Source organism: Epargyreus clarus, unplaced genomic scaffold (assembly GCF_041222505.1).
Source record: "Epargyreus clarus isolate Ecla_fem2 unplaced genomic scaffold, WU_Ecla_fem_2.2 ptg000012l, whole genome shotgun sequence".
Classification (NCBI taxonomy): Eukaryota; Metazoa; Arthropoda; class Insecta; order Lepidoptera; family Hesperiidae; genus Epargyreus; species Epargyreus clarus.
The window spans coordinates 6,875,673-6,902,466 of record NW_027332220.1 but is presented as its reverse complement, the minus strand read 5'-3'; the positions used below and the strand labels follow the sequence as shown (position 1 = coordinate 6,902,466).

Here is a 26,794-nt window from a genome sequence, read left to right as displayed (position 1 = left end):
CGTAATTGTATTCTTCAATCATTGATGTTAACAAAATCACAGGCTCAATATTATACTATTTATATTTGTATTGTTAAATAATAGTCATCTTGAAGGTCTTGAAGGCGTGTAATCTTATAGTCACATAAAAGGTACAGAGTAACGATATAATAACTATACGTAAGTAAGTTCACACTAGTGATTAGAAGTATTATAACTACACGAGTATCTCCGTTATTCGACTGTTCTTGCTGAAGTCTCCGACCAGAATGTCGCTCTCTGTTAATTCGAGCGCCGCCAAGGTGTCGTCCCTCCTTCTCCTACCCGCATCTGTTTTTAAACTGTAGTGTCAAATGAGTCACATATTACTTTAATGTAACGTTATAAAAATGTGATATCGTTAATATCCAAGCTTCTTATTAACGATGATAACAGTATAGTATAATAATTAACAAATCTTTAAATTGTATTTAGATGTCTACTGTTGTAATATGTTTCCAATAAGTATTTTAGATATCCAATAGGAATAAGGTGATAATGATTCACGGAAAATCGGAAGCGGAAACAGAAACGTGTAATGTACTACATTTTTGTTATTAATAGGAATATGATTTTATTGAAAACTATATTATTAATAAATAAATTCTAGTATCAACTAAAAATGTATATCTATGAAAGGAACCTTCTTTTTCAGGAGCGTAAGACAATTCAATTGGAACCTTTCGAATTTTACTCCAGATATTATCACCATATAAGCGTCTGTTGTTACTGTCTCAGTGTACGTATGTCTCAATAGGTAAGAATTGATTCTTAATTAAAATAAACGAATTTAGAAATACAAGTAAAGTAAACAGGACAATAATAACAGCTAATAACGTTATTATAAGTCGGTTTTCTCTGAACAAATTGGGTGCAGACTATTTAACCTTGTCCATTTATAATGATTAATGAGTTAACTTATGAGTATAACAATTATTAGTACATTAACAGTATTTTCTTGTCTCAAGGATTTTTCAAGCTTGAATCTACATATATTCCTTACGTTAGATATTAAAGATTGCTACTCTCCAAACTATATTTAATATAACTATATATTTATACTAAACACACATACTGCAATTAATTTATTACAGCATGAATAATCAAACATATTTATGAATCAAATCTTTATTGCTTAATTGTTAATAACTTATTATCTGAATCATTAATGTTAAGTTTGGCAGTGTTATTCCTTCTTCTCCTTGTTCTCTTCTTTCTTCTCCTTGGTATCTTCTTTCTTCACTTCTTTAACTTCCTGTTTCTCGTCTTTCGTTAGTTCGTCGATGGCGATCTGAACTGGTTGTTCAGGCTCGGGGAGTGCGGTGAAGTTGCCGTTACGTTTGAACCTGTAGTACCTGGTAGAAGCTACCTCAGATGGAGTCTGGTAGCAGTTCACGAGGGCATCACCGTGACGACCTAAAAAAATTAGATTATTATATTGAGCTAGGATTATTGAAAATGGTAATGTTGATGGTGGGAGATATGGAGAAATATTTTTTATTGGTATAAAAAGCCTATTTCTATCCCAAAAATTGCATTATGCATAGAAAATGGGAGAGTGGTTTATAAATCAATTTGTACGGACAATTTCGAAGATAAGTCTATGCAAATGGGTATACATAAGTATAAACAAATATTTAATTTTATAACCTTAAACAAAACGGCACGATCGAGTTGTTACTTAAACTGTGTTATTGGTGCAAGGAGACGTACCATTAGAGCAAGTGCACACTGCGATGTGCCTGCGCGCCATGCACACGGCGCCGGAGCCACACTGCGTGTTGCCGAGGCACGGGTCCGTGCACTGGTAGCCGACGCAAGCGAGGTGGTCTGGGCACTGGGAGTCTAGCTCGCACTCACCCTGGACAAATAATTAAATAACACATCATCTTTTTTACTACAATAATATTTTTTCTAAAATGAAATTGCTTGTCAAAGCGATTTTACAAAAAATAATTTAACAAATAATATTTCACATTGTGTAAGTACGAGTAGCATGTTTTAAAAACATTCGACTCTTAAAACATAAATGAAAGTAATATTTTTGAATTAATTATAAAAATATATAACCAATTCAATACCATATTATGTACTAAGTAAATATTCTGATCGGTAATTGACCCTGTGATCTTATTGTCGAATCGATGAAGTAACTGTTTGAATGTACATCATTTAAATTTAACATTTAGTTAAATTCAGTGAAGCAATAATAATTCAAAACCGTCTGACGCCTACATTCATGAACTTTTGTAAATGTATTGACATTATTTCGTAAGCACTATAGTATCATCATTAACATTCACATAGTACTTATCATATGTAAATATTACGTTTAAGTTATTCGCAAATGCATGTTAGCAAAATATATAATAATTTACTGAAGCTTTTAAACCTAAATTTAAAGTGACGACTATTTATAAATATGTCGTTTCTTTTTACGCAGTCGATTTATTTTTATGTACATTAACATTATTGTAATAAAGAAGTATAGGTAGTATAGGTAGCAAACGAGCGTACACTTCACCTGATTTTTATGGCCACTGACCATGTCGCCCGTTGACATATGTAAACAACCCCAGACAGGATTAATCTTACCTAAAGGATAACAATTTTACCTAAAGTCGTTACGGATACTTTTTTGCCCGTGAGGACTAAGTTTGAACACGTCTTGTTAACATATAATGCAAATTTATAAATCAATATCAAAGGAGAAATAATCTTCCATTATTATCTACACTAATATTATAAAGAGGAAAACTTTATTTGTTTGTTTGATTGTAATGCATACGCTCAAAAACTACTGGACCGATTTTAAAAATTGTTTCACCTTTCGAAAGCTACATTATCCACGAGTAACATAGATTATATTTTATTGTATATGAAATATATTTGATAAATAGATTTTGAGGCGGTACAAAGTTTGCCGGTTCAGCTAGTTAAATATAAGTACCTTTTCACAAGCAACGAGAGCGTTGCCTCTGTAACCAGCAGGGCAAGTACACACTGGGCGTTCAGCGCCAGTACGGTCGTGTCCTGGTGTGCACTTAGCGTTAGCACCGCAAGGGTTAGGTTCGCAGAGATCACCTAGAAAGGAAATAAATCATTTTGTAAATGTTTTGCACATTAAATAAACGTTTTTGAACTCCCGCATATTTTTTTGGGCATTTACCAAAATCCAGGCTTTTACCAAAGAGTATACCTATACAGGAAGCTTTTACTACTTTTTAACCGACTTTAAAGAAAGGAGGAGGTTCTCAATTCGACTGTATTTTTTATTGAAATAATCCCTGGAGTTACTTTTAAAGTTGTCTACCTTATTCGATACATTGTTACTTCCCAATACTAAATTGAACCATATTAATGAGATTCACCAAACTATTACCAAAGGATTATGTTACTTCGCATATCGCTACAAACTTAAAACAAAACTCACGGGCTTCGAAAGGCCGGCAGAAGGTGAAGGGATCGCCCGTCATGGTCTTAGGGCAGGAGCACACGGGCGTCAAGCCGCGCAGATTGCAGTCCGCGTTCACACCGCACGCGTTCGTGCACGGGTTGATGCACGCATTGTACACACACGCTGGCTTGTAGCTGGGGCACTCGCTGTCTGATGTACACTCGGCGGAGCAGATTTTGTAAGGGTCGCCATGGTAGCCCTGATGAGGGGATAAATGTTATAATAGATTGTACATGTTAGTGAAGATTTTTGTAATAAAATATTGATTTACGGCTTTGAATGCTTTTATTAGTAGCTAAAGTCTACGTAGTATACATTATTTAACAAAAAAAAAAACAATGTGAGCCGTCGCGGGACGCCTGGCAGATGTGAAACATCGACATTATTTTGTAAAAGTAACATGCAGAAAAGAACATATTGTGATAGGAACTAAATATGTCATAATGATAAAATAAAATATTACGATTTTTGCGCATGGCGACGCGTCGCCACACCGTACACACTACTGCATATAGACTGTATATATATACCATCGTATAGCATGGCGACACGCCAGAAATCGGTTTTACGTGCGGCTATAGATGTTTCACATCAAAAAAATAATAACTAAGTAATACTAAGTATTTACATTGTTGATGGGCCTATAAGTAATTGTTCTGTTTGAACATTTTGGAGAGTTTTAGGTAAGGTAGTGGTAGGTAAATGAAATAAATTTCAAAACCTTTGAAATACAGCAATAAAGTTTACCGTAAGTTTAATACATAGATACTCACCCTAGGGCACTTGCACACTGCGCGGTGAGCGGCAACAGTTTCGCAGTCAGCGTTGACACCACAGTCGCTGCACGGGCTCACACACTTGAAGTCGCGGCAAGACTGTTGTGCACCGCAGTCGTGGTCTGATTCGCACTCGTGTGTACAACCGTTTAGAGGACTGCCCTGTTAGACAATAAAATTGAGAAAGTTGTTATAGTAAAAAAAAAGTTGTAAAAATTGTGAAGTTATCTGTCGGTCACAGTAATAGTTTGACGTATTACTGTGACCGATGGACACGGCTCTCTTCTCAAACTGAGAGGGATTTAGGCACTCTGAGAGGGGACACTGGCCAAGTACGAGTTAGCAGAGAAAAGAAGTAAGAGAGTAGAAGTAATACGTAAAGAAAAGAGAGTTCCTAAGGAACTTCCAGGTCTGTAGTGTTTTCTCAAGATGTCTTCATTCATTTAACTTTGAAACATTAGACGTCTGCGATTTGAACCTCAGACCGCACGATTGAAAATCAGAGTTACACCAGTTACTTCCCCTGGTACATGCGGACATACAACAAACTATGGCATGAAACCTCAACTTACATCGTAATTAACATTCACTCCGCAGGCTCCTTCGCAAGGATTGATGCATTCAATCTAAGATGTAATCCAATACGCAATCCAAGATAACTATAGTATTCATTAAGACATTCCTCTAAGGTCATCAAGAATATATATACCGTACCCTGTATCCAGGAAGACATGTGCAGATAGCTTGGTTGTTCGCTACGTGGCACTTGGTGTTCACTCCACAAGGTGATGGGTGGCAAGCTTCCTCTGTAAATTAGGTATATATTAAAACTAGTACAAAATTATATGAAGACTTCCTCAGTTTTGTGAGAAGTGTTCAGTTAAAAAAATAAAATAACTTGCTAAAACTGATGGCGCAAAACTCAAATTATTGTGAAGCGCAAATATATTATTAAAAAGCTGAATGTTTACAGGATTGTCGATCAGACCAACAAAATAGAATATACTCTGTATCGCTGACCAACGCAACTCGGTCGTAGCCGTGTCATAGTAAATTTAGAAATCATTTCTATGTACGTACAATTTGTCTATGGACGTTACCTATTGTAACGTAAATTTAAATAGAGCAATGAGCGTTACAACTGCGTTGCTGTGAAGACAAGTTGGAACGCGTCACATAAATAAATCTACCTAATCACACTCTTCTAAAATATAGCAGCGCTGTACTGCAATTATAAAGCAGAAACTTTGCCACCGCAATCGACTTACGCACTCCTTAGTGGTTTTAACAATTCTTAGCTAACCGTTAAGTCTACACCGTTATAACCAGGGGGGGCACACTTACATACAAAATGACTTTTTGTGTAGATACTAGCGCCACGTAACGACTCGCCCCGGAAGCTTCAAATTAAAATGGCGACGGAGTGACAGTTAACCGTCAAAATGATGTGTCTGTTGTCAATTGTCCGCAACTTCGTTAGTCGTTTCTAATTTAAAAAGTTGTTTTTGCACTTCAGAGAGACACCGTAGCGACAACTGTACATATTTGATGCCTCCTATAGTTCGTGTTTTGGAGATACAACTTATAATTTACCTAATTTTAATACATATAATGAATAATGAATATATAATAGGTATCTATAGATATGTACCCATGAGTAGTTCTGGGGCAGGCCACTAGGGGCGCTTTAGGGGAGACAAAAAATACGTAGAGTTTCCTCTCTATAACATGTATATAATAATACTCTATGGTTATAACTGGATAACTCACCTGGGTCGGCGATCCTGCAGGACGAGAAAGGATTTCCGGTGTACCCAGACGGGCAAGAGCACACTGGCACGTGTTGGCGAACCTTTACAGAATTTCACAATATTATGACATATTCATGCTAATAACATAATTTCTTATTATACTTATAGTCAATATAACATTCCAGAAATCATTTCGTACGATATCATTCATAGAATTCTTAATAACACCCAAAATAGACAAGTCTTAGTAATTTATCTTCCAATATAGATATGTCAGTATACTTCATGTAAATAACACACATAAAGAAATTATGTGTGTGAGTTTAAAGTTGCCGCTATTTTCTGATCTCATTGACAATTCCTCCTTAGTACCCCCAATAAACAAACCCCAAAACAACTCAGAATATAAAAAATCGAAAAATGGTGCGTGGTTTGCACTATACCATTGTAACTAAGTAGGTATATTATTTTATTTAACTACTAACAACTATTAACGCATAGTTTTAGACAATTGAACATAACTATTTTGCATGAAAATTCAGATTACGTTCGGTAATTTCGATCGCTATTTAAAACATAGAATCATAGATAATTTATGATCTCAATGCAATGAATATGCTTGTATTAATAATAATAACACGTGTACGGTGTTTGTGCCTAAATAAAGGTGTTCCGCGGCGTGCCAAGCTGACAACGATGTTATTAATGCGCTGTGTATTGGATGGTATTTATAAGCACAAATTGGTAAACATTGCATATAGTTAAGTTTTAGTGCAGAATAATTTCGTACAAACAACTCCATGCAAAGAAGTAAAATGAGCATTTCACTTTAAAATATAGGTACGCCTTTTCTAAAATCTCACGTCACGTATCTTAAAACCCGTTTGACAATTAACATTTTTTTTCTGTACATTTTAAAGGGTTTTGAATCGGTTTTGAATACCAGAAATTTTTAAAAACAGTTTTTAAAAACTTTTCAATATCATACTCTACTGGCCTACTTCCCGCTCTATAAATACGCTATAATTTAAAACTAACGCACGTAAATACGTGCTGGACAGCGCCTACATAATAAAATGAAATCAACACTCAGACAGTGCAATTTCTGTAGCAGTTCCTTATATGAAGGTAAATAAGGATTGACTTGAAAAAATATAAAGCAAATGAGGCTGGAAAGCCGCTTATTAAGTTACAATTTAACGTACTACCTATTTTCAAACAAAATAAATTTGTGAATAGATTTATTGTGTTTCAAATAATCATATTATCTACGAACTCGGACCTGGGGGGTTACTACCATCTCTTAAAACAATATTATTTTAATCATACTTTTACTTTTCTTGCAGGAAATGTAACTTTTTAAGCAAAATATGACGATCTCAGTTGGTTTTATACAATGGATAAGCGAAAAATTAATAAGGGTTTAAGTTTGTTCAACTGTGTATGACGTAATATTTTACTGTTTTAAGGTGGAAATAAAACTTTCCTGAAATATGATGGTTTTTAAAAGATGGTGGTAGACCCCCAGTACGTCGAAATGACCCCTGGTCTATGCGGACATACAACAAACTATTGCTTGAAACCTCAACTCACATCGCAATTAGCATTCACTCCGCAGGCTCCTTCGCAAGGATTGATGCAGTGCTGGTTGACGCACGACTGGTGGTCACGACATTCACTGTTGTCTGCAACAAGTTAGATATATTTAGGTATTTTGGCGAATTTGAAATCTCATTTTATGTAGACAAAATATTCTTATTTAGGTACTTATGCATCCAAAATATGCACACCACGTTTTTAAGCAACGTCATAAATATTTTTGCTTATGCATATTTTCAAGTCAAGCTAAAAGAATCCATAAAAGGTGAATATTTTTTTCAAAGATCTCTACTTATCGTAGAAGTAATTTTATAGTTATATGTACTTTATATGCATAGACATTATTCATGTACTCGTAAATTTCTGTTTAAAGACATTTATTCCTAAAATTGGTACAATTTACATATGAAATTACATATAAAACTACTGTAGAATATTGCAGGATCTTTTATTTATGCAACATTGACATATTAGCCTCACCTTGGCTACCGGTCGAGACACCTTCATTAATAGGTACCTAAACTTAGTTAGAATTATCATACAATACTAGAAACAAATGCCAAATTATGGTAAAAGAGTTTTTTATTTACATAATTGAATAAATTTACAGATTTTTCTTATTTTTCTACAATGGATTTTCCGCGACATAAATTTACAAAAAATCTTGGAATCGACAAACGCGGATGGTAATAATTCGGTAAAATACAGAACTTCCTTTTCTGAAGTCGATTCTGTCGATTCATATGTATCTAATTATTAAATTGCTATCAATCTTTATCGATATTTTTAAATAGATTATCAAAATTACTATTAGTTATATGTAATTATCAATGATTATATAACTGAACCCAAAACTTAATCATACACGGCTCCGAAGAAAACATAAAATTGTCTCATACAAATGAATGCTTACATCCATTAAACATACATTACATACATTAAAACCTATTCATGTAAAGAAACAGAGACAGTAATATTTAATACCCCTAACAATTATTTCATCTCTATAGACTCTATAGAACAAGGAAATGAAATAATTAGACCTAGACCCAAGTAGTGACCGACATCTTAAATATGCTGTCCAGTTTAATTTTAAAAACTTCTTTTTAATCTTTATTCATAATAGAAATTAAAAAAATATTTATAATAGAAATTAAAAAAATAAACGCTTTAAAATAACAACTAAACTTCAACAACTTCGATCACTAGTTCTTATTAGTGATCGAAGTTCAACAACAATAAAACTAAAACTTCTTTATAATAAACAGGAACCTTTCTGAAAAAACGTACATATAGGTACATAGCTATATGTGTTGTTTTTAAATTTACACTAATATTATAAAGAGGAAAACTTTGTTTGTTTATTTGGTTGTAATGAATAGGCTCAAAAACTACTGGACCGATTTTAAAAATTCTTTCACCATTCGAAAGCTACATTATCCACGAGTAACATAGGCTATATTTTATATTAAATATATTTGATAAATAGATTTTGAGGCGGTACAAAGTTTGCCGGGTCAGCTAGTTATATTAAAAAGTAACTTACCAATGCATTCAATCTTAACACACTGGGAGAGGGGGTCGCCTGAGTAACCAGGCAGGCAGGCGCAAACGGGCCGCACGCTGCCGTGGGTGCAGTGAGCACCAACACCACAGGTGTTGGGCCCGCAGGTCACCAGCTCGTCGGAGATCGATCGTCCATGCTCGTACAAATTCCTCCCGTAATACCCTCGGGGGTGGTAGTTGTAGTATCGTTGGGCTGTGGACAACACATGTAAACTTACAAAACTGAAACAGTATAATTATATTCCTCTGTATATTCAGTAGCCCTTTAAAATGGAGACGCCATTGCTAAGCGCACGGAGAAACTATTTTTTATGATATAGTAACAAACAAGTGCACCTGATGGTAACTGTCGTTTGTATCATCTGTGATCAATCCTAGATAAGATTAGACTCCTGCGTAAGGCCACAGATGCATTGTTAACCCAGAGGCTAGAATTCCTCGAATAACGTCCCATCACACCCAGAACACAGCAGCGCTGAACATTGCTATAGGGCAGAAATAAATGTGAAAGTGGTGCCTTGAGTATCAAACCACAAAGGGTTCTACCATCTTTAAAATCAGTTGTGTTGTAGTCATTCAGTTTGCTACACCACATCCTTCAAACCAAAACACACCACGCAGAATGAAATATAACGAATTATTTTCGTACAGAATCATTTCCCTGCATAACGTATTGAAATGACAATGTAATTTAAACAACGCTCCCTACGTAACTAATTGAAATGAAAAAGTCGTTTTGTCCTTTTAAAGCTTACAAAAAAAGAAGTTTAAATTTATATTTAACCTGCCTAGCAAGTAGCAACGTTCATTCACAATTGCGATTCTTAAATTAGTCAACATTTCATATAGAGTCGCCCCCTACACATTGTCTTAGAATTATCGTAATTTAAATGTTCAATTTTTTCTAAGATTTTATTACAAATTGAAGTCTATTTCTGCCGAAAATAATGCTTTAGTCGAATATGATATCTATTTCTTATATAAGTATCAGTAAGTAATATAATTCTCGTAAGAATCTTAAAACTTTTCTTTTAACCACTCTATGCTTGTCTGGTCTGGAGATCGCTTTTTAATAATAAGACTGCCTGTTTTACTTTTCATTATGTACGTAAATATGTTTGTTATCTATTAGTCGGTATACAATTTATGATCTTTATTGATAAATGGCACCCATACTCCATAAACCACCTGTCGTGACATCACAATCCTCCTCCTACATAATAACTATACCACTAGACCTTGACAACAGCCTTCTACGGACGTTAACGAGTTCCCACCCACACAAGACCTTATGTCCTTGTATCTGTCATTCAACGGCCAAATTGATAAGTTGTTCCTTTACGCTAAATAGAACATAAAAAATGAAAATTTGAGTAAACAAATCCTAATCTGTCATTGAATGGTATCTGTTAACAGGTGGCCTTGAAAGAATTAAAGCATGCATTTGAGCACACAAGATATTTAGACACCGTTGGAAAACAATAAGAAAAAATAAGCGACTACTATGAGTTATTTTACTTTGTTTCTTATGAAGTAGGTAAATATATTCGTCTTTTGAATCCCGCAAGATCGAGGGGTTTCAAAAGATGCCCTTAATTCGGTGGAGACAGAATTGAGCGAACTTTGTCGCGCTGAAGATTAACAATTAAGTTTCAAAATACATTTAAGTAATAATTGATAGAGAAATTTGAAGTGACAAAAAAGAGATTTGTAAATAAACATTTTAGTTTCATCTATAAACATCAAGCTTTGCACAAGGATTCCTTAGTAAGCAGATTAGCTCTTAGAAGGGTTTTTTTGATAATGTATCCTATAAGAAAGCTGTATACGGCATGAAAGGCTGACTATATACAAAAGTATCATTCCTTAAACATTCTTACTCATATACTTTTCAAGGATAGACCTACCGTCGCCGCGCATAAAAATTAGTTACAAGAATGCGAATAATTTATTCGATACTTCCCGCATTCTATAAGGAGTTAAGGACTTCATCTATTTGTAATCATTTTTAATGATGACTTTATAAATGATTAATGATTATAATGATAACAGCTTCTACTAATGTAATATTAATAATAAGTACGTATACAAGTACGACATATAAAATAGTTTCTATGTAAATTATGCTTCATGAATTTGATTTAAATTTCTATTAAATCTTTCTAGCCTTATTTATTTATCAAAAAATTATAAGTATCTAAATAAGTATATTTTATGGGAAATATAGTCCCACTTGTAAGTAGGAATATCATAAAGTTTATCCATCAAAATTATTACCCGAAATAAGACAATTAATTTTACTGCAGGGCCTACGTACTATAAAAATACACAAATTAATGTTTAATTTTCAATCACTCATGATTAAAACTGAATTGTGTTCATCATCATAATAAGTATAAGGTTTTTACAACTTCAACCAAGCTGTTCATATTGATGTGGATCGCTTAACGCCCTCGTATTATTTGTTTTTATAATTACACTTGAACGCTGATTAATACCACATCTAGGTTGTTTCCGCGTGGTAGACCTACGCGATGTGCGTAATACATCATTGTAATTTGCAAACCGGAATCACATTGAACCAAAGCAGCTCACATGGGTACCCATCGATGGTAGAGAGACTAAACCTGCTAGGTCCAATAAAAGCCTAACGAAAAACAAAACATCTTAATCGGTCTGTTTATAGGTACTATATAATAATTACCAAAAAGCTCTTGATCATAATAAAAAGTGTATACCTATAAAAAATGACCCTTGTCTTAAACTCGGCGGTTGCTGTTGCTAAGAACTTGAACATTTTAGTTAAATGGTTTAGTATTATTTGCGTTAATTACTGCATTTCTATCGAAGAGATGTCTTTGCTTTTATTATCTAATACACCACAAGCTTCTAAAATGGAGATCTTCCAAAAATAATATATTGTATCACCATCGTTTGGCAAGATCGTAAAATATGAGACGATTAGTTTCGATTCTCTGAATGTGTTCAAAATGAAAGTTAGTCTATTAAGGACAGAAAAAATCACAATTGGAAATTCTGAGCATTCGAACTCTGTGGTCCACTACGACATTCGCGGACATACTTATTTATGCCTTATAACAACAATCTTTGTGCTCCTATTTTGGTACGATAATAGTTATAAGTCAAGACTCTTTATTTATTCATTAGTACTGTATCTATGAGCTACGATGATATAGTCACGATTATTTAATAAGATAAAGCCAATACTATGATTAAGTTTTTTACTTTAAAAATAGACGAGTAACAGAAGAGCATGCACCTGAGTGGCTACTGATACATATGGACATCTATAATCAACCAGAGATAAAATTCGATTCCTACTTGAGGTCAGCCACAGATGCGTCGCTACCCCTAAGAACTAAGCTTGAATGCCTCGTAAAAGTATATCATCAAGTTCAAGTTAACCATTGAGGGTTCTACTATCAGTTATTAATAAGTTACATTCACTTACCATCAACGGCACCAAGAGCGAGGAGCACCAAGGGTGCTAAATATAAAATTCCCCCCTCCATCTGAAACATAAAACAAAATATAATTCAATACAAACTTGGCATATCAGCTACCAACTTCTTTTTTGGTATTTTTCAGTATTTTTTCCTAGAAATCGAACATACTTTTATAGTGGATAGTGACTTTATGTGAAAGTTCGGTTGATGTAGATTCAGTTTTTTCAGTCGTTAATTCAGTCACAAATTTATTTTCTTGGATTATGATATAAAATTATCTAAATTATAAAGCAACGCCAGCCTTTTGGGAACCATGCCTCACACGGCAATTTTAGATGGTTTATTTTACTTATGATTTTCTCATTTTTACACTTGATTGTATAATTATACTGTAAATTAGAAATTATTTTAGCTATAATTCTTTTTTGTTATTTAGTTACAAAGTTGTTATCCTTATTAGAAACAAATAAACAAAATTATCTAATTTTTTATGAAATACTCATGTTGTGCACCTGACGATAAATGTTTACTGGCACCCAATCTGTAATCGACCCATGATAAAATCAGATTCCTACGTCAAGTCGATTAAAGATGCCTTGTTGTCCCTTTGGACTAAGTATGCACGCCTCAAATAACTGTCTCCCTTACTAAACCATACTTATAAACTTAGCAATACTTTAAAAAAAAGTAAGCGTAAAAATCAATGATCATGGATTTTGACTCTCAGACCCAGACCATGTATGAATCAGCAGCATACTGCGTTATGTGTTAAAACATGTTTAAATATAAGTAGTAGGTCAAAGTCAATGTCAAGGTTGACTTACTTGCAAATTTTCGACATATTATGTTACGAATACCATAAATATTTCAGTCTATTCGAGTTCATAAATACTTGTACTTATGTGTTAATAGTACAAATACAAGTAGTCAAATATGTAGTCTAAATATTTGTTACATCTACATAACTGTTAGAATCTTAAAAGCGCGTAAGTATTACAACAGCCTTTAATTATAGTAGACTAAATTAATAACAATTTATTCCTATATGTTATGTAATTTACCTCATACAATAAATCAAGTGGATTCTAGTTAAAGAAATTGATTAAATAAATTTGGTAAATACCTATAATATAAATTTTAAGCACCCCGTTTATTTTATTAATGCTTTTAATAATTTCACGCCAACTAAATTTATTTTTATAATCCCAAAAAGCTTAAATAACAAAATTTATTTTCGATAATAAAGACAATATTAAAATTATTGGTAACTTGTCAGTTTCTTATTTAACAAATATTTATTATTTACAATCACTAAAGCAATAAAAAATATTTCAAAACTTACGACACACGGGATAAAGTTTAATTTAATTGTACTTCACTCACTGAACCGAAACTTATTTTTAAATAAAAATAGCACCAACAACACTTACTCTGTCTGTTCGTCTGTCTGTGATACGGAGGAAAACATACGCTGACAGACGTACTCCCTCCTTATACTACCTTACGGCCTACGCGTCCCGCGAATTTGCGGATTGAATAAATTGTATATTTTTGAATTATGTCATATTCAACCTAATTAAGTAGGTGTTCATTTCCTTATCAATTCTTCTCGAGTCATTAAGCGAATTAGCATACAAATTATTTGCACAAATCCTGTAAAAACAGAGCTGTGGTTCTGAATTTATTCTTCCTTGATCTTTTAAAAGTTGAGTATTGTACCTATATCGCTCGACTTTCGCACCATATTTGGTTTAACGTTCATACTAAATGATGTCATCTGTAAGAACGTATGTTTACCTTAAACTGGATCTTTCTTTGAACAGTGAGTTATAGGAATTAAACAGACTATGCACAAGTGCAACTTATTATCTACGGATAACGAAATACCTATGCTTGACTCATTACTTATTAAGTAATGATTTTGAAGCAATAAATCTGTAAGCTTGCATTGAAATAGGGTTGTAGGAAAACATTGAAGAGAGTTGTATGCTAATTGGTGCTCTAACGCATTTGTTAATTATCCTAATGCCTAAACTAACGCACCATAGCGATTAGATTGGAGACTGACAATACCGTCTAGATTTAAGTATATTAGAAAGTATATTTTTTATCTAAGTATCTGTAGAAGATCTTTAAATGAACGCTACATCGGAAAAATTGTGAATTGAAGGACATTTCCTGTTCCTAACTATGAAAACAGACAACTCATATGTTTTTTTTATTTATCTCGTAAAATCATTCCGATTGTAAGTACCAAAGATATAATTGAGTAAAGTACCTTAAACACAAAAACTTAGTAGATAAACCTCATATAAATTCGGTCGGTGAACCTGATTTGGTCACATCTAAATTATAAAACTCTAATCGTATCAAGAATTAGATAATTTAAAGATAAACATTCACAATATCAGATAGCTGCTTATGTAGGTATACGTAATTTATAGTCTCCATAAAAAAACACAATAGCGTAAATATCCGATTAAATAAATTCGAAGAAGATCGGAAGACCCGGCTATTATTGATGATTCTGGCTTAAATATCAATTTTAGCATAAGTTTTTGGTTATCGGGTTTGATCGCTTTAGTTTTTCTCTGTTAGTAACTGACTCAATCGACCCACATAATGATTACGTAAGCTTTGTAGCACCATTAAACATTATAATGAAGTGGCAGACCTATAGGCATGTTTTAAGATTCTTCAGCATAACGAGTAATACGAGCATACACTCCACCTGATGGTAAATTGCTACTGCCACCCATAGATATTTGTAGTCAACCCCAGACAAGGTTAGAGTCTTTCCTGAAGTTGCCAAAGATTCGTTGCTTTTTTTTTATAATATTGGAGTAGGAGACGAGCATGCAGTCCACCTGTTGGTAAGTGGCTACTGCCGCCCATGGACATCTGTAATCAACCCCAGATAGGATTAGATATTCCCACCTGAGGTCGGCCACAGATGCGCCGCTAGCCCTGGACTAAGCTGGAACGCCTCGAAAAAGTCTGTCTCCCTTACCATACCCTTCAAACCGGAACACAGCAGCGCCTAACACTGCTGTTATTAGGTAGAAATAGGTGTGGCGGTGGTGCCGCCGGAGTCGAACCACAAAGGGTTCTACCACCTTCAGCTACTCGTGAGGGCTAATACTTCGCATAAGTATGTCTCCCTTACCCTTTAGACCACAGGAACACAGCAGCGTTATCTCTATTTTTATTTAGCATTACCAGTTGTCATCTACATTATTTCCTGTAATATGTTCTAAGAATCGATTGCGTAAAGTGCCTTCCAAAACACAACACACCAAAAAACCCATAACAGTCATTTGTAATTCGCTACAGCTATAAACCTTCACTGGTGCATGCGTCATAAAACAAATTATATTTTCAGTACCTTTTTCGACGCTTTGGTTTATCCAAAAGTATCCTTAAATTATTTGGTGATTGTTAGTTTCATGAGTGATGTCATAACGTACTTTAGGGGCAGCAGGGCCATGCACTCTCCGTAGTTTGAATAGGTACGGAAAGTTGCATTTAGCAAGGATATCCACCACGTATTGATTGGCCTTTACTTAGGATTTTGTACGTTAACAACTACCTGAAACAATCTATCACTGGGTATTTTATTTACTGAGTATTACCTCATAGAATGGTACCTAAATAAATAAACTGCCGAAAATTTTGCTGCGTAACTAAGCAACAAAATACGCCCGTGGTCTACCTCTCCATGATTTTCATAAGATTGAAGAGGCAATGAAACGAGCATGCAGTCATTTGATGATCACTTCAGCGCACGTACATTTGTAACCAACTCCATATAAAACAGGAGTTCTACCGACGCATAACCTCATCTTCACCCTTCCACCAAAACGCAGAACTGCTTCACGCTAGAAATAGATATGGTGGTACCTCCCCGGTTGCACCATATTGGTTTAAATCTTTTCAAATACTACCTACACCGTACAGTGATAATTGCTCCGTAATATTATTGCTTGCTGTTCTAAACAATTTATTCATATTTAGTGCAATAGAGTTTCTGATTAAATTATTACAGTACCTAAGCAATACTTTGCCCTTGATTGTTTCACTGGACATTCTACATACATAAAAAACAATGCCTACTCAACAAAAAGGACCCTGAAACTATAGAGCTGAATGACATAAATTTGTTGACTTTAGAATAAAAAACAGATTAAGTAACTCGTCTTTACAATAAACAAGATCACAGCCCACACGACATTTTAATATTGATTAAGTATTGTTAACATAACATATTCGTCATTGCTTGGACTGGCTCTGACCATATGTAAAGTTTTTAAATGCTTTAATATATTTGTTAATAATCAAGCTCTTGAATAATTAACAGCTTGATAAAATTATTGAAATATTTTAATTTTTTTGAAAAAAAAAAGGTAACGAGCATGCATTGCTACTATGAAGTACACACACTACGACGACTAGTGCGACTAGTACCAAGTTGCTAGTACGAAGTTACGAAAACAGTAAACATCACGTAGTGTGGGAGAAGCGTTATGTCCTACTCCACAGCAGAGCCCGATAGGAGCACTGCGCACGAAGAACTCCGGTTTTGTTCCGTAGAAGATCCCGAAGTCCTCTGGGTTCCGCCACTGCAATTTCCTTTAACGAGTACAAATAGGTAATCTTTAAATTGACAGCTGTTATACGAGTAAAACAGTGCCATTAAGGTTCTATTACCTAAGGATACAAATGCTATTTATGTAGATGATATAACAACACGTCCGTTTTATTTAGAAAAATACCCTCATGGATCGGTAAAAGATTAATAACACAAAAGCATTTATCATCAAGTCATTCTATAGAAACGATAGTGTTGGCTTATATAATCTCTATGCATTAGAATTTTTGTTCTCTAAGATTTTTGGCTTACGAAAATAAAACATGTATCAATGTGTAAGTATTGCAAACCTCTCATTGTTACAATAATTTTGTACATTCCTATAAATAGCTTACTCTTTAAACTATGATTCTATCAATAAGCGATACTTCATGTAAATCGGTTTATTTTTTATGCCGAAAAATCAATTAAGAAAAGACAAAACTAAATACATAATATTATTAAATATAAACTAATAATTATCTATTTTTAACACACTGCGTTTTTGTAAACATAATTATAATTTGAAATACATAATACAAATCATAAATTAATAAACAATAGGATATAATATTATTGTTATATAATGCAATAAGTTACTGAACGAACCATCATGGCTGCGAACAGCTGACCATGCCAAAAATGTTGACTTTGACATGTTGACATGACATACCAAATGCATCCTTATTTTATTATAACCAAAATGTATTGATGTATCATGAACGATATAAAACAATATAATATAAATTAAATAATATTATTTTCCGCCCATTTTACGTAAAATGTCCGCCAGCAAGTTAGATGCCGTCTACCGGAGTATTCTCATAACCAAGTTCTTCACCAAGGGATGGGGAAAGCCAGAAAATTTAAGGAGGTAAAATACTTTAGTCGCATTTCCTTATAAATTCTTGAAATTTTATGTTGTGCTCCAAATAAAATTAAATAATAATCATATTTATTATTTATATATTTAAATTTTCTAGGTTATTCGAATTCAGAAAAATAGTTTCTAACCGCGAAGAATGTTTAAAATTGGTGGAGAGAGACTACCCCGTCACTATCACGAAGGTATTTTTATTATAATGCATATAATATTATAATAAGATAATATCAACAATGAATCTTGTAAGTATATCAATATTTAATGTTCAGTTAATGAGTTATTAGGTAACAATTTTCCAGAAAGTTACTGTTGTAGTACTTTGTATAAACTATCATTTGTTCTTGTAAAGTTTAGCCTTGAAGTTACCTTGATGCCTCACCGCACTTTAAGAAATAAAATACAAACTTCAAAACAAATCCTGTGTTTGGTTTAGATATTATACTGTAATAATAATAGTTAATTTTTTATGCAGTAACATTGATCTATATATATTATGTAAGTTAGTATGTCAGTATTTATGAGTCATTATAACAAACTTAAATTAATATCTCCTAAAAAATATTAAATATTTCTGTGAATTGAAATGATTTGTTGCACAATTAAAACATACTTACAACATAACTGAATTGCCAATATAGCAATATTTATTACTAAGTAGTCCATGTGCTGACTCACTCATCATCCAAGATAGCATTTCAAGAAATATAATTTTGTTGTTGCAAAAATTTGTGCTATTTTATAATATAGTAGAAAGTGAATTCTTACTTCAAATATAATAAATGAAATGTATTAAAAATTTCAGGAACAGAACCTCACAGACTGCCGGCTACTAGAGGGATATTTTCTAACTCCTTTAGAAAAGCATCTCCCTGGGATAGTACCAGAAATAGCCCAAAAAGCCCACTTCCAAGCATTACTCCCAGTGCACTGGCCTGATCCAGCCTGCAAGCCTGTTTGCTTGCATCTTGCTGGCACTGGCGACCATGTAAGTTAAAAAAATGTGTGTTATCTAAGCATATAAGGTTGTGGAGGTAAATAAAAAAAATATAAGTATCATGTGTATATGCGTAAAAATTGAAACTATTGCAAAAACAAGAAGTATAACAATATGATGAATATGAGCCATTGCAATACTATTTTGCAATATACAACTTTTTAAATTTATAATTTCTGTTTAAAAAAAACTATTACATATTCCTATAAAATAGCCAATTTCATACAAATCTATTGTCATTTACTTTTATTTCTGTTTCAAAACTTTCAAAGATGTGATTGAGACTAAAAAAATATGAAATTTCCATTTTGCTCCACAGTTTTTTTGGCGACGGCGTAATCTTATGGTAAAACCACTCTTAAAAGAAGCAGGCATCGGCGGTATTATTCTCGAAAATCCATTTTATGGTCTCCGAAAACCCACTGACCAAGTGTAAGTGTTATGTCTTTAGAAATCATCCTTACATTTGAATACTGCAAAAAAATCTTTTATAAATTAAGTATCTTAATTTGTATAATATGTTCATAGACCCCCAACAGACCAAGAGCAAAATAGACACCCGAAAATAGAAATAGGTGTCGCCGTCGTAGAACTAGGTATTTGTAAGAATCATCATTGAGGTGTTGGAAAAAGTTCTTCTACAAATATATTATAATTTATTTATGTAAAGCATGTGGTGTAGAAAATTTTTGATACTTCTTTCCAAAAATCTAAATTAGAACTGTTAGGCTATTACTATTGTCAATTTAGTTCCAGTTAAGCTTTTCTCGTACTTGCGGCTTAAAGAGTTTTATATTGGAACTGCACATATATACACTCCTAATGCAATACACACTAGAGTACAACTAACAAGTCTACCTATGTAAGTATACCTGCGCAGGTACACCATACTTTGTGTCGGAGTAGACCTGTGCAGGATTTTGAACCTATGCATGAGACCAGCAAAGATCAAAAATCAGATTTTTGGTGTGATACCGTACGGTGCTTCATAGTTTTCAATCAATGTCATTGCAAACAGAACTAAACAGCATACGGTACACCGGAAGTACATGTAAACCGCACGGTAGACCGTAGCGCGACTTCTTCAGTACTTTAGGATTGATGATGAATCAGTAAGTCAGAACAAGATTTTTATAAGTATATATTATTAATTCCCAGTCGTTCCTCCTTACACAACGTGTCGGACATTTTCGTGATGGGCGGATGCCTGCTCCTCGAGTCGCTGGTGCTCTTCCACTGGTGCGAGCGCAACGGGCTGGGCCCGCTCGGCGTCACCGGGCTCTCCATGGGTGGGCATGTGAGTATGGTGGTTTGTTATGATTTTTTCCACTATCTACAGGTACCAGGTACCTACCATTAAAGGTATATACCTACCATAAAAGAACCCTTTGTGGTTCGACTCCGGCGGCACCACCGCCACGCCTATTTCTGCCTCATAACAGCAGCGTTAAGCGCTGCTGTGTTCTGGTTTGAACTTTGAAGGGTGTGGTAAGGGAGACATACTTGTGCGAGGTGTTCCAGCTTAGTCCTCAGGGGTAGCGGCGCATCTGTGGCCGACCTCAGGTAGGAATATCTAATCCTATCTGGGGTTGATTACAGATGTCTATGGGCGGCAGTAGCCACTTACCATCAGGTGGATTGCATGCTCGTCTGCTACTCTTATATTATATAAAAAAAAAAAAAAACTTTGGCGAAGCTATGTTGCTTTCACTACAAACATATAAAGTGTAGCGTTAAATACAATACGTTATTAACACATGTGGTATACATTACTTTTTTAATTTTAATCTATGTGCACAATGAAAGTCAATATACTCTTTATACATGGCATAAATAAATAAACTACTGGAAAAATAATCATAATCGGCTGAATATTAGGGTTTATTATAAACGCTTTATTATTTTTTAAAGGTAGTTTAAGGTAAAACATTTATGTTATAGATGGCATCGTTAGCAGCGACGAACTGGCCCAAACCACTAGTCCTGGTCCCGTGTCTGTCGTGGTCAACTGCATCGGCTGTCTTTTTACAGGTCAGTTCATTTTTTTATCGAAGTTAAATATATAAATTTGTTTTGTTATTTATCTTTCATACAGACGCCTGTACTGTATATCACAAATATTTTATAAATCGTAACTTGTAACGAACATTTTTAACAGTTTTAAATAAAATTCATTGCGAACAGGGTGTGATGGCGCATTCGATAAATTGGGACCTTTTAGAAGACCAGTATCTATCAGATGGTATATATAGAGAAAAACTAAAGAAAATGGTCACTATAGTGGACGAGGCCTTTCTCGCTGGGAAGAAATTCGCGCGCACCTACTCCGAAAACATAGTGACGAACACACCGAACGACAAACAAACAGACAATCAGATATCATTAAAGAATACTTTAAAATGTGAGCGTGAGTTCAAACGCTTAGACATAACTTATAAAGAACCTGTTAGTGCCAATGATAAGGGAGCTCAAGAGAACGTAAATACTAATAAAAATAATATAGAAGTAAATAAAGAAGTGCCTAGCGATACTGATAAGTCTGACGTGTGTGAGCAAATTAGGGGTCTAAAGAATCAACTTCAAATATTATTGGAAGAAAATAAAATTAGCCAATTATTGTACAATAAGTTAACATCGAATCAAAAATTTGAATTGGAGCCTGATGATATCGATGATATAAATAAGCTGAACGAAGAGAAAGTCAAAGAAATCCTACTTAGATGTAAAATTAGTGAGTATTTTGATTTCATTTTGAAGTAATGTACAATTCGGCAAACTGGATATGAAGGAATATAAAGAAGACATATTTTTAAAGCTTATTTTTTAATTGGCACTAAACAAATAGAAAGGTATCTTTTTTGTATAGTTAGATACTTAAGTCACAGGGACCTCATCCGAGGGCTGCTGATCAATGACTAATGAATAATTAGTAAATACAATTGACATAAACAATATAATAAAAACCTTTTCAAAATTTAATTATTTTCTTACATGCTTAAGACTGGGTGTGATAAGTAAAGCGAGGTAAAATATATTATCTCTAATTAATTTGAAACTAAAAACAATTGAATTATTTAGCTTAGCTTCTAATATTATTTCCGTTGCAGTTGATCTAACAAAAGAGGCCACTCACGACCAAGAAACAACTAAAGAACCAACTCCTATTCCAGTTTCTTTAGAAGATGTAAAGAGTAGTTTACAAGAACCCGAAAGAGATGAAAATGATAATCAAGTAGTAAATATAAAGCAAACAGAAACAACAGAGCCGACAAAGGCAACAACAACAGAGCCAATAGAAGCAAAAGAACCAACAAGCAAAGAAATTGTTATAAAACCGGAAAAGAAATCGTGGAATGAAATTACGTCAGATTTATGGACGAATTTACCATTCCTTAGGTCTGGCGGGAAGAAGATAGACATAGGCAAAATCCATTGGAGGGACAGAGAGGCTTTGCAGTTTATGAGGGGAATAATGGACGAGTGCACGCACTTGAGCAACTTCTCGATCCCTTATGATACATCTTTAATCATTGGTAAGTATGTTTTTAAAGTTAACTCCAAATTTACTCGTTTTAGTATTTTATTTATTACTACAATCACAAGCCCTGTAAGGTTCTCTGCTAGATCAAAATCAATCATAATTTACGCGACTCTCAAAAGTTCTATGCTGTTCGAGTAGTTTTCTCTGCGCCAATTTTCCAGGGCCAAATAGAATTGATTTCGTTAAGTACATGTTAGAATGTTATTTTATGTATAAAAAAAAATCGCCTTTTATAATATGTTTATTATTGTTTATACTTTATGACTCGATTCCGTGAACACCGCCAAACATAATGTATTGTTGTTAAAAATATTCTTAAAAATAAATAGTAAACCAATTTCCATTGCCTAATTTTATCAGTACTCTATTATTAGTCTTTTTACCAATCACGTGGTAGAATCTATTACACGTACCATTTTAACATTTCCAGCGGTTTGTGCCAAGCACGACGCCTACGTGCCTCGCGACGACGTGGGCACGCTGGAGGAGATCTGGCCCGGCGCGGAGGTGCGCTACGTGGACGCGGGGCACGTGTCCGCATACATCCTGCACCAGTCCGTCTTCAGGTACACGCACACGCACACACACAACACGCACGCGCACACACACACACACACACACACACACACACACACCTCACAACACACGCACACATGACACGCACGCGGTCACGCTTGAGATCTGATCCTAACTACAAACATTCGTCGCTAATCTCTGCGGCCACGTAGGCTATTGATACATTGACATTGATGAATAACATTGATAGGTACATTGATATTGATGAATAACATTGATTATAAAATAGATAGACCTGAAATTGGCTACAGGTGCGTTGCCACCCTAGAAGACCTAACTTGTGAGATTTTGAAAACCTACAACAGTGTGTAATTGATTTTCAAACAAGTTGACTCATATTTAGTTCTGTATATTGTGCTCTGAATATAGAAATGAGTCGCGTCGCAGCAGCAAATTGTAGATATTAGCGGGACGAAGACAGAGCGGGACCCCCCGGCACCCGTCCACCGACAGCTCTCGCCCTCGGGGACATAGCTGCGTTAGTGTGCCCTTACTGTTGCTACGGAGTATATGTTTGTAGTTGTGTTCGATTGCATTCGCTATCTGACTACACCTGCGCGCAACGAATTCAGAGCGGACTAGCAGTTTGGCACGAACTATTCAGACCAACAATTGTGAATGATTTTCTTTTTTCAGATCGTGCATAAAAGAAGCATTCGAACGATCAAAGAAAAAATGGAAGGACGGCAAACACATCAATTGACGATTACTTACACTATTATTAGTTTAATAATGTAACTATATCCAAACATGTAGTTGTAAAATGTAATCGTGATATTGTTCCTTCAAAAATGTTAGTGTTGAGACCAACACTTTGCCTATGTCTTGGTGCTGTGAGTTATTGCTTAGAAAATCCGGTGTGGATTTTAATTGTTACGGAAGAACAATGGGTATTTTGGGGCAAAAGTAATATGTTAAAAGCCATAAGATTTTAACTGCGTGAAAGACGAACAAAAAATAAAGCGGGTTTGTTCTTATAGTTCGTAGCGCAAATAAACATACCTATGATTTTAAAAATGACAGATATAGTAAAATTACAGAAAGAACTGTTTATAAAGAGATAGGCGGCTTGACAAATTGTCTCGACAATAGCATAATTAATTTAAATAACGAGCAATAGTTTTATAAATATAGCTAGGCGAATAATAATATGCTAACTATTTCACTTGTAGAATATCATAATAACAAAACATAATCGAATCAGATTAAGGGAAATATAACTCCTCATATTTTGTAAAATAGGGTTTACCTTGGCCGGTCGTGACACCCACCGATTTCTAAACGGAATTCGGATCATTCCTCCCTTAAACTTATTCACTATATCCATTTAAAATTTGTTCCAAAAAGGTCTAAGGACTATCAATAAATTTACAAAAATCCCGACATTTTCAAAAGATATTTTAAATGACTTTTACGTCCATTATGAAATTATTATATATTTTATATTTAAAAAAACGCTATTATTGTAGTGTTGTATCAAAGTACTAAAAATAATCACGTTTTTACTTAGCTCAAACAATTTTAACACAAAAGCAATAATAAAATGTTATTTGTTTAATCATTTTTACCTTTATGTACAAATTCTTAGAGATAGATATTTTATCATAGTAGTTAGTATTTTGAATGTTATAGTATAGTTGTTGTTGAGTATATACCAAGTGTGTCATTTTGTTAATTTATTGAATTCTAGTAAGGGTTCTAGTCTAATAAAAAAAATAAGTTTACTAAACGAACCTATAAACTGTATCAAAGAAATTCAAAGTTAAACCTACGAGTTAAAAATGAGATCAATTTTCAATCGGTGTGGAACTGTGTAGGTATTTAATATTTATAGCAGTCAAAAATATGTTTTTTGTTTATTTAATAAATAAAATAAAAGATACAGTTTATATTAAAATGATGTCCGTTTTATGTTGCATAATTTTATTTTTGTAGCACAAAAATTATTATTTTAGTTGCTATAGTTGTTACACAGATCAACATTTCTGTAATTAAGAATTTCTTTTTATATAATAGAATGCTTTCCACTTTCAATTGTATTTAAAATATCTGCTCGGCAAAATATTAGCGAGCGATTAAGTACATCTATATTATGTCCAGTTTTGTAGCTCGGGGCATAACCTTCACGGGGTCTCATTTTGCCAACTATAAGAAAACTGTAAACAAGGATTTGGCAAAAATAGTTCGTCATAATTTTCACCAGAGGACGCTTAATTCAAACTTTGCCAGAAAAGCTCATGTCCCTAGCTACGATGCTGATTAAATGTAATATTTTATATATCAAAGGACCGCAAAATAATTTCAGTAATCGTGCCTAATCTAATCAGATTTCGTGTGCTCTTTTTTCATGCAGAATTTAAGTTTATATCTTTTCGCATGCAATAATCGTAGAACGATGAAACATTAGATTATATTTTGCTTTTTGAATGCCGTTTTGAAGACCCTTCAATTGGAAATTTGGATGTTAAGTTAACACATGTCATTGTCATACAGTTACCCAAATATTAAAAAAATCTTAACATATGTTTAAATTTACTTTATAAATTTGGCCTTTAAGATAACGTGTAACACAGCAAAAATATGTTAATAGTTTTCAATAGGCGACAGTGGGTTTTAATTAATCATTTTGCTATCAAATCATCTTCATATTATGCAGAGTACCTACATGGGCCTAGTTTTACGAAAAACTTGATCGTTAAATTCCGATTAGAGTCTAAGTGAGTCTTAGAATATAGACAAAACTAACTAAAATTATGGTGTAATAAGTAACGGTAAACACTACCGCGAATTCTTTAACGACGTTGCCACGGTTGTGCAAATATTTGGCAGCTATTCAGAAACTGTTCATCTTTCATCATTTGTATCTGTAATTTCTTACTTGAGTGAATGTACAACAATCGCGGTATGTCTCATTATACGAGTAGTTCACAATAATAGGCCGCGTTCGTTAAAATTGTGGATTTATTAAAATTTATTGACTTATTGCTATAAACTATTTTAAACTCTTTCTGTACTGTTCTTAATTTAACTGCCTTATTCGATCAGAATAAAAGTTATACAAGCGACCAATATCTATGCTACATCCTTACATTTGCAATATTATTACACGGGCTATATAACTTGGTAACGCAGATATTCCGCGCGTAAAAATTTCGCATTGACTAAATCAGATTTATTATATACTGATCATTATGCTTTTATGACGTCACCAAAGAATTGTAAGTCATCAAGAAACATGAAAATAAATTTCAAATCATTTTTTTCTTAAATTAGGCCCAAGATATACCAGTACAAATCATTTATAAGGACTTCATTTATTCACTTTACGGAATCATTTTTTTAGCTCCACGCTTCTAGTTGTTGTATGTTTTGTGTAAATAGAATAAATATATATCGTCTCTATTGAGATTGTGAAGTGTAAATTATATTTTTATAAATATATATATTTTCCTATTGCAGAGTTATTTTTATTTAACCCTTTTTCGTTTCAGTAATTCTCAAATTAAGAGTAAAAAAACTTTTACGTTAATTTCAAGGAA

General features: G+C 33.8%; 2 protein-coding genes across 3 annotated transcripts; one reads left to right on the top strand and one right to left on the bottom strand.

The window, feature by feature from the left end:
- Positions 1 to 1,130: 1,130 nt before the first annotated feature.
- On the bottom strand, positions 1,131 to 14,160 carry aspr (asperous). 2 transcript variants are annotated; one of them, XM_073078303.1, is made up of 11 exons: positions 14,065 to 14,160; positions 12,640 to 12,700; positions 9,148 to 9,360; positions 7,596 to 7,687; positions 6,022 to 6,103; positions 4,966 to 5,057; positions 4,249 to 4,413; positions 3,452 to 3,674; positions 2,969 to 3,102; positions 1,732 to 1,879; positions 1,131 to 1,434 (listed from the first exon to the last, which is right to left on the bottom strand). In XM_073078303.1, exons 2-11 carry the CDS (start codon positions 12,698 to 12,700, stop codon positions 1,205 to 1,207), a joined length of 1,440 nt encoding a protein of 479 aa, XP_072934404.1. In that variant the 5' UTR covers positions 14,065 to 14,160; the 3' UTR covers positions 1,131 to 1,204. The 2 variants fall into 2 exon arrangements, with proteins under 2 accessions (XP_072934404.1, XP_072934405.1); XM_073078304.1 differs by having other exon boundaries at positions 13,977 to 14,102.
- Positions 14,161 to 17,902: 3,742 nt separating this feature from the next.
- On the top strand, positions 17,903 to 26,713 carry LOC140746237 (protein ABHD18). Its single transcript, XM_073078302.1, has 10 exons — positions 17,903 to 18,135; positions 18,245 to 18,329; positions 18,947 to 19,129; positions 19,458 to 19,570; positions 20,297 to 20,435; positions 21,080 to 21,169; positions 21,323 to 21,869; positions 22,246 to 22,671; positions 23,110 to 23,245; positions 23,892 to 26,713. The coding sequence occupies exons 1-10, from the start codon at positions 18,044 to 18,046 to the stop codon at positions 23,956 to 23,958; spliced, it is 1,878 nt and encodes a 625-aa protein (XP_072934403.1). The 5' UTR covers positions 17,903 to 18,043; the 3' UTR covers positions 23,959 to 26,713.
- Positions 26,714 to 26,794: the final 81 nt, after the last annotated feature.

Coding starts and splice junctions, on each gene's coding strand:
- aspr (XM_073078303.1), bottom strand. CDS start 12,700: ATGGAGGGGGGAATTTTATATTTAGCACCCTTGGTGCTCCTCGCTCTT. Junction 6,104..7,595: donor GAGTGAATGCTAATTGCGAT/GTGAGTTGAGGT, acceptor AATTCTGTAAAG/GTTCGCCAACACGTGCCAGT. Junction 5,058..6,021: donor CTGCAGGATCGCCGACCCAG/GTGAGTTATCCA, acceptor CCTAATTTACAG/AGGAAGCTTGCCACCCATCA.
- LOC140746237 (XM_073078302.1), top strand. CDS start 18,044: ATGTCCGCCAGCAAGTTAGATGCCGTCTACCGGAGTATTCTCATAACC. Junction 19,130..19,457: donor TTGCTGGCACTGGCGACCAT/GTAAGTTAAAAA, acceptor TTTGCTCCACAG/TTTTTTTGGCGACGGCGTAA. Junction 21,170..21,322: donor CATCGGCTGTCTTTTTACAG/GTCAGTTCATTT, acceptor CATTGCGAACAG/GGTGTGATGGCGCATTCGAT.